We start from the raw sequence: 7,723 nt of genomic DNA on the forward strand, positions 1-7,723 counted from the left end.
CCACGCCTCCTGATCGCTCCAGTTCTGTGGCCATGGCTGGCTGAAAACAGGTATCTGGGGTTTCTTTATCTTCTATAATTGAAACTTTGTTGCTTTGAGTGGAGCTCAGAGCCGCTGTGGCAGGCGGGAACCTTGGCTTCCTCCGTCATTGGGGCAACCAAGCCTCCTGCTTGCCCCAGCTCCGTGGCTGCTGGCCACCATCTTGGTTGGGTTATAATCATCTCTGATTGCCTGGTGGGCGTGACTTAAGGTGTAGCAAAGGTATGGTCAATTTGCATGTGTGTCTTTTATTAGTGTAGACAGCCATTCTAACAGGAGGGAGGTGGTATTACACTGTAGTTTTGATTTGCATTTTCCTAAAAGTGAAGTTGAACCTATTTTCATATATCTGTTGGACATTTGTATGGCTTCTTTGGAGAAGTGTCTATTCAGATCTTCTGCTCAGTTTTTAAATGGATTGTTTAGGGTTTTATGGCATTGAATTGTATGAGTTCTTAATATATTTTGGCTATTAACACCTTAGCTGTTGTTTGCAAATATCTTCTCCCATTCAGTTGGTTGCTTTTTTATTCTGTTTGGAGTTTCTTTTGCTGTGAAGAGGTTTTTTAGTTTGATATAGTCCCATTTTTTTTAATTTTTTTTCCGTTACTTCTTTTGCCTTTGGGGTCAAATTCATAAAATGTCCTCTATGCTTAAGGTTCATAAGTTTAGTATCTATGTTTCCTTCTATGTAATTTATTGTTTCAGATATTGCATTTAGGTATTTGATTTATTTTGTGTTAATATTTACATATGGTTTCACTGATATGTGGAATCTAAAAAACAAAATAAATGAACGAACAAAACAAGTAACAAATTCATAGATACAGAGAACAAAATTATTGTTGTCAGGTAAGAAGGGGGTGTGAGGCTGAGTGAAAAAAGTGCAGGGATTAGGAAGTACAAATTGACAGTTATAAAGTAGTTACAGACTACAATAGTCATCAATATTGTAATAACTATGTATGGTGTTGGGGGGGTACTAGACTTATCAGGGGAATCATGTTGTAAGTTATATAGTGTAACCACTATGCTATATAACTGAAATCAATCTAATATTGAATGTCAAATTTAATTGAAAAGTGAAAGATAAATGAAACTGTAAAAGCACTTCCCTTCTCTGCTTAATTTTTTTCTTAAATCTTGTTATAACTAGATCAACTAAAAAAGTATAAATAAGGATAGAGACAGATCCTAACATACTATATACATGGTACTAATTTTAAATACATACTGTTTTTCTACTTTCTTTAGAATATAAATTTATGAGAGCTGTATCTCCAGTGCTTAAAGCAGTACTCAATACATATTTATTGAATAAATCAATCAACTAATCAATAAATGACATTTGGACTTTAGACCAATGGTCATGAAATTATAGCCCACATGCTTACTGCCTGCTTGAAAGTAGAACTTTATTAAAATATTCACTTTTGCACTAACCAGTTTGGTTCAGTGGATAGAGCGATGGCCTGCGGACTCAAGGGTCCCAGGTTCGATTCTGGTCAAGGGCATGTACCTCGGTTGTGGGCACATCCTCAGTGGGGGATGTGCAGGAGGCAGCTGATTGATGTTTCTCTCTCATCAGTGTTTCTAACCTCTCCCTTCCTCCCTGTTAGAAAATCAATAAAATATGTTTTTTTAAAATAAATAAAATATTAACTTGTTTACATGTTTTCTATGGCTTTCCCAATACAAAAGTGTATGTGAGTAGTTGTGACAGAGTTCTATAACCCACAAAGTTTAAAATATTTACTATATGGTGCCTTAAGAAAAGGTTTGTCAATTCCTGGTTTAAATTCAGAGTTAATCTTTCAGGAATCTCTACTTAAAATTGAGTTTTCTTGTACCTCACTAAAAGTTTCCCATTCTGTATTTCTTATTTTCATGAAATACTGGGCACATGGATGCCCCCCACCAAAAAAACAAACAAACAAAAAAAACAAAAACAACAACTATACTTCCCTTACTCTCTTCTAGCTAGATGTGACCATGAGATTAAATTCTGACAAATAGTAAGTTAATGAAAGTAATATGTATGACTTTCAGGACAAGACCTTAAAGGAAAGAACTGTATCCTCTATTTCCCTTTATTTCATCCTTCTCAGTTGATATAATATAGAAGATATTTGGCCATGCACATGAAGCAATACCTTAGCAATGGCAGAGAAATAAGATGGAAGAAACCTGTGTTTGTACCTGTCAAGTCACCATACCGGCCTTGGACCACCTTGCTGGACTATTCCACAACAAAAAAATAAATGTCTCTTGTGTTGGAGCCAGAGTGTTTATATGTAGAGTCTTAGAAGGCTAACTTCTATCTAATGGTGGACATTATATTTTAACTGTGGATACCACCTAGATTATATCATCAGTCTCATCCACTTGCAGAAAAGTTTTTATTGAATTATGCCCTGTGAGGATGGCATAGGCTATTACAAAGTGTAGAGTCAAATGCAGGAACATCTGAAGCAAGTGTACATGACTTGTCAATAAATCATTTTTGTCTCGCCTCATTCCTGGGCTCATATTCTGTCTCTATGCTTATTTATACTTTTTTACTTGACCTAATTATAATGTATACTACCTCATATTTTACATATCATAAAAATATAGCACCTTAAATTATTTCAGAACTAGAGGCTCGGTGCCTGAAAATTCATGCACTGGAGGGGGCATCCCTCAGCCCGGCCTGCCCCCTCTCACAGTCCGGGAGCCCTCAGGGGCAGGAGGTGACCCAGCAATCAGGGGAAGGCAACGGCCCATCAGACCTCTGCTGCTGCCACTGCCGGCAGGGGAAGCCTCAGCCAGCCCTGGTTACCTGAGCCTGGGGCAGCCCTGGGTGGCTGGGCAGCCACCATCCAAGGCTTGCCTGCACCTCGTGCCCGCCCTAGGTGGCTAGGAAGCTGCCATCTGAGGCTTGCCTGCACCTCAGGCTGGCTCTGGGTGGCTGGGGGGCTGCGGGGACTGGGTGCCACCATCTTGTGGCTGTGGGTGCCACCATCTTTGAGAGTGTGGCAGTCAATTAGCATATTTCCTCCTTATTGGCTGTGGGTGCCACCATCTTTGAGGGTGGGACAGTCAATTAGCATATTTCCTCCTTATTGGCTGTGGATGCCACCATCATTGAGGTCAGGGCAGTCAATTAGCATATTCCCTCCTTATTGGCTGTGGGCGCCACTATCTTTGCGACGGCATGAGGGTCAGTTAGCATATCCCCTCTTTATTAGATAGGATGATATAGTTTTACCTAAGTATAGGTCAGTGATGGCAAACCTATGACATGCGTGTCAGAGGTGGCACACGAACTCATTTTTTTGGTTGATTTTTCTTTGTTAAATGGCATTTAAATATATAAAATAAATATCAAAAATATATGTCTTTGTTTTACTATGGTTGCAAATATCAAAAATTTCTATATGTGACACGGCACCAGAGTTAAGTTAGGGTTTTTCAAAATGCTGACACGACGAGCTCAAAAGGTTTGCCATCACTGGTATAGCTTTCTTTATAGTTTCATTATACATATAGCATTTTATAACTATAATTTTCCTTTGTTTACATGTCTATCACCATATTACACTGCTAACTACTTATAGCTATAGACAGTGATATTTTTCTCCTTCTATACCATTAGCATGGTGCCTGATAATGAAATAGTTACTAATTAAGCAATATTTGCTGAATAAATGAATTTCACAGTGGCAAACACGTTGTTAAATGTAATTGTACCATAATGGAATATCCTTCCATTATCAACTTTACCCAGGAAAGGAGACACAACTCTAAAAGGTGGCTAGGAAAAAGTGTTACATGTTTGGAGGAGTGGTGGTGAGGACAGGAAATACATACCTTTACAAAGTGCTCAATTAGGATTTCTACCACAATGTTCTGGAATTTGATATTCATCATGGCAGCCACAGTATCCTCCTGAGCTCTCATCAGCGTGGGACCAAAGATCACCCCCATGTTGGAGGGAGTCATAAAATTCTCTTTGCTGTGCTCACACACACTGCCAAAAGAGAAAGAAAATTATTAAGAAGATTTTCACCAAAGCAAAATTAAAATGTAGAAGAAAAGGAGAGGTGTAAATTGGAGAGAAAACATTACAAAGGAAACAACTAGCGAAGAATACAAGACAATATATAATTAAGGGCCCAAATGAGACATAACTAACTTAGCACTGATAAAGCTAAGAAGAGTGGGTTGGGGAGCTATAGTAAGAAAATATTTGGAAAGAAAAGAGAGAAGCAATATGGCATTCCAGGCAAGAGGTACCCTATATAATAATCCTATATAATAAAAGCCTAATATGCAAATTGTCCCCTTGACCTGGAGTTCAACTGGGAGTTTGACCACTCGCTATGACGTGTGCTGACCACCAGAGGGCAGCGCAACACATGGAGGGTGTCCACGACGTACTGTGACCTCTTGCCAGCTACCTGGGGATGGGAGTGACAGGGACAGAGGTGCAGTGAGTATGCAAGGTGTACACCAAGCTCGCTCTCATTCCCCCTGCTACCCTCTCCCAGAATGCCAGGGCTCAAGCACCAGGGAAGCCCCCATGCTCAGGTGGCTGGTGCCTGTGAAGAGCCTGCCTGCTTCGCACCTGCACGGCATCTTCCGGATGAGCCGGGCTGCAGCCACCGGAACCACAGGGGCTGGTTGGGCTCCCTGTGGGATCGCACAGGAACCGGTCTATGAGGTTGGCTGGGAGAGAGCACGCTGCCCACCCAGCTTCCATGCCATGCCTCTGGGCGGCCTGGAGGACCACGCTGTGCCCCGGTCCGCAGCGTCTGGCTGTGCTCACTGCATGTCTGCATGGGGACTCGGGCTCTGTGACTCAGGCTGAGGGGGGCTCACAGGGGCCCAGGGGCCCAAGTACTGCCCAGGGCCCAGAGCTCAGCTGGGACCTACCCTTCCATGCCAGATTCTCGTGCTTTGATTGCTGGCTGGACCTAGGGACCACACCCATTCATGAATTTCATGCACCAGGCCTATAGTACTATATATAAAGTACAGTACATAAAGTGTCTACCAGTCTCTCCAGTTAGAAATCCAACCCTCCCCTACCCTGAGTTGGAGATGCAAAAAACTCAACGAATTGAAAGAGAACCTTAAGATTGGCCCTTTATCACTGTCCTCATTTTACAGATGAAAAAACAGAGATCCAAAGAAGGAAAATTATTTGCCTGAAGTTACAAAGAGCCTAATTACCATAGGGCCTTTACTCCCCAATTTTCTGATCCCTAGTCACCTCCTTGATTAAATTCCCTTTATTGGTGTCCTGTTTTTCATTTGGACAGGAAAAACTCTTGCAAAAGTTGCAGTTAAGGCCTTCTGTAACTTGCTAATTATTTCTAATCCCCAATGTGCAGCTTGGGCTCTAAAGCTGACTTGGGTGACTCATTAGCTGTACACAATGACTATTAGTGACTTAAACTCTCTGGGCTTCACTTTTTCCACTAGCAATAAAATAGTATCCATCTCAGAGGGTTGTTGAATAGAGCTAAATCGCTTTAGCATAGCATCCTAGAAATAAGCCATTAGAAGTACCTGCTTTTATTATTACTTCTCCAGGAGTCTCCATCTAGACCAGTGGTTCTCAACCTTGGCTTCACATTAGAATCACCTGGGAATCTTTTTAAAATCCTGATTTCTGGGCCCCATCCTCCGGAAATTGTTTCTTTGTTATGGGGTGGGGCCACAACATTAGTAACAAAGAAACAATTTCCGGAGGATGAGGCCCAGAAATCAGGATTTTTTAAAAGATTCCCAGGTGATTCTAATGTGCAGCCAAGGTTGAGAACCACTGATCTAGACACTGCTGACCTCAGACTTTGATATACTACACTGCTTGGGTCATATTTTCTGGCTAAATCTTGTTATTTCAGACCTCCATGTCTTTGCTCATTCCCTTTGCTTAGGATATTGTCCTTCTCCAAGATTTAAAGAATGAACATTTCTCCATTGAGATTCACTTACCTGATATCTCCTTCAGGGTCATCCTAGCGTACTTTCCTCATCTTGATTGACAGACACCATTGCCAAGCAAAGTATTTTGCAAATATATGTTTATTACCTACCGCTCCTACTAGGTGGTAAAGAACTTTCAAGTATGCGTACCTTGTGCACAGCACGTACCAATTAATTATTTTCAATGGAACTGAGTGCCTCTATTGCTCTTTTCAGTAATACTGGATGCAGCCAAGTAAAAGATGTACTGCCTTTTGGTCAAAATAGCTGCGGGGATAGGGAAATGAGGAGACAAGGCAGCTCATGACAAACCCTAATTTCCAAAATCCATCCAAGATGGCAGAGTAGGGAGAAGTTGCACTAACCTTCTCCCATGACTACATCAACATTACAACTAAATTACAGAACAATCAACCTGGATAACCATCTGAAGACTACTTGAGCATAAGTCATATAATTAAGAATGCACAGAAGAAACTGGTAGGAGGGGTAGAGAAGAAAAATGGACTGGCCCCTCATCCATGTGTGGTGGTTAAGAATCTGGAGGGGAAGGAAGAATGGCGGCTGGCAGGATGGAGGTGAGGGATAGGAAGTGAGTGAGTGAGGAGATGGAGAGTGTGTGGATGTGTGTGGTGTGTATGTGAGTGAGTGAGGGACAGTTAAATCTGGAAGGAGCAGCAGAGGCTGGCAGACCAGGCTCTCTGGGACACGGAGAGACTACCACCATTGCGGCACACCCCGGACTACTGGACTCAGGCACGGAGCCCACGCCATCTTAAAGGGGAGAGCGGTCTCTTCTAGGAACTCAGCAGAACCACCACCCAGACAAACCTTGGACACTGCCGAAACCAAGCAGCCACTCCAGCCAAAATCCTGCAGCCACACCCACAGACTCACGAACCCTGGAACCTCCACCTCCAGAGGAGCACTGCACCACCCGCAGCAGTAAGTGCAGCCTCCCCCCCCTCCCCCAGCTGCAGACCTCTGAGATCGCGCATTCACACATCTCCAGCTGACAGGTCTCCAAGGCACACCACTCCATAGACTGCTCTTAGGAGTCACTGGGAACCTCTGCTGGGTGTGATTTTGTACAGACACAGACGCACTGCCCCCCAGTAGAAATTCTGAATTCCCTCTGCCTGAATAACTGCCCACACACACCCAGCTGCGGAACTTAAGCGCCAGGGCCCTTCAGAGTGCTTCAGAGATCAGCACCAGGGAACTGCACCACCACAGTTGCTCACTCCCCCTGAGCCCATCTATCCACAGGGCACTTTGGGGAAGTCCCAGTGAGACTCTGCTGGGTCCGATCTTGGACTAATAGGGACACACTTCCCTGGGCAGTAGAAATTCTGAATTCACCCATCCTGGATACCTGCCCAAATTGTGCCAGGGCTCTTCAGAGTGCTTCAGGGTGCCTGCGCTAACAAACTTACTGCAGTTGCTCCTGTGTGCCACCACTGGGAACACGCGCCTATCCACCACAGGTGCATCAGCAAAAACTGAGTTTCCACACCCCACAGCTGCAGGACTGTGGACACTACAGTTGCACGCTTTTCCAGCTTGCAGGTCTACCAAGACCACTGCTCCACAGGCAGCCCTGGGGCCCCGCTGCGAGCACTGCTGGTCATGCACATAAAGAAACAGGGGGGCAATGCTGGGCTGTAGAAATGCTGAATTCCCTCTTCTGGGATACCTGCCCAAGACA

At 43.6% G+C, this 7,723-nt stretch overlaps 1 protein-coding gene across 1 annotated transcript in view; it reads right to left on the reverse strand.

Annotated features, from left to right (window-relative positions):
• The window catches only part of OPHN1 (oligophrenin 1), a 62,149-nt gene extending 58,096 nt beyond the window's left edge, over positions 1-4,053 (reverse strand). Inside the window, exon 1 of the mRNA XM_006760337.1 lies at positions 3,892-4,053. Within this exon, the coding sequence (XP_006760400.1) occupies positions 3,892-4,023 (132 nt within the window). The 5' untranslated portion in view covers positions 4,024-4,053. The remainder of the gene's footprint in view (positions 1-3,891) is intronic.
• Positions 4,054-7,723: the final 3,670 nt, after the last annotated feature.

The sequence above is a fragment of the Myotis davidii genome, unplaced genomic scaffold (genome assembly GCF_000327345.1).
Source record: "Myotis davidii unplaced genomic scaffold, ASM32734v1 scaffold3317, whole genome shotgun sequence".
Lineage (NCBI taxonomy): Eukaryota > Metazoa > Chordata > Mammalia > Chiroptera > Vespertilionidae > Myotis > Myotis davidii.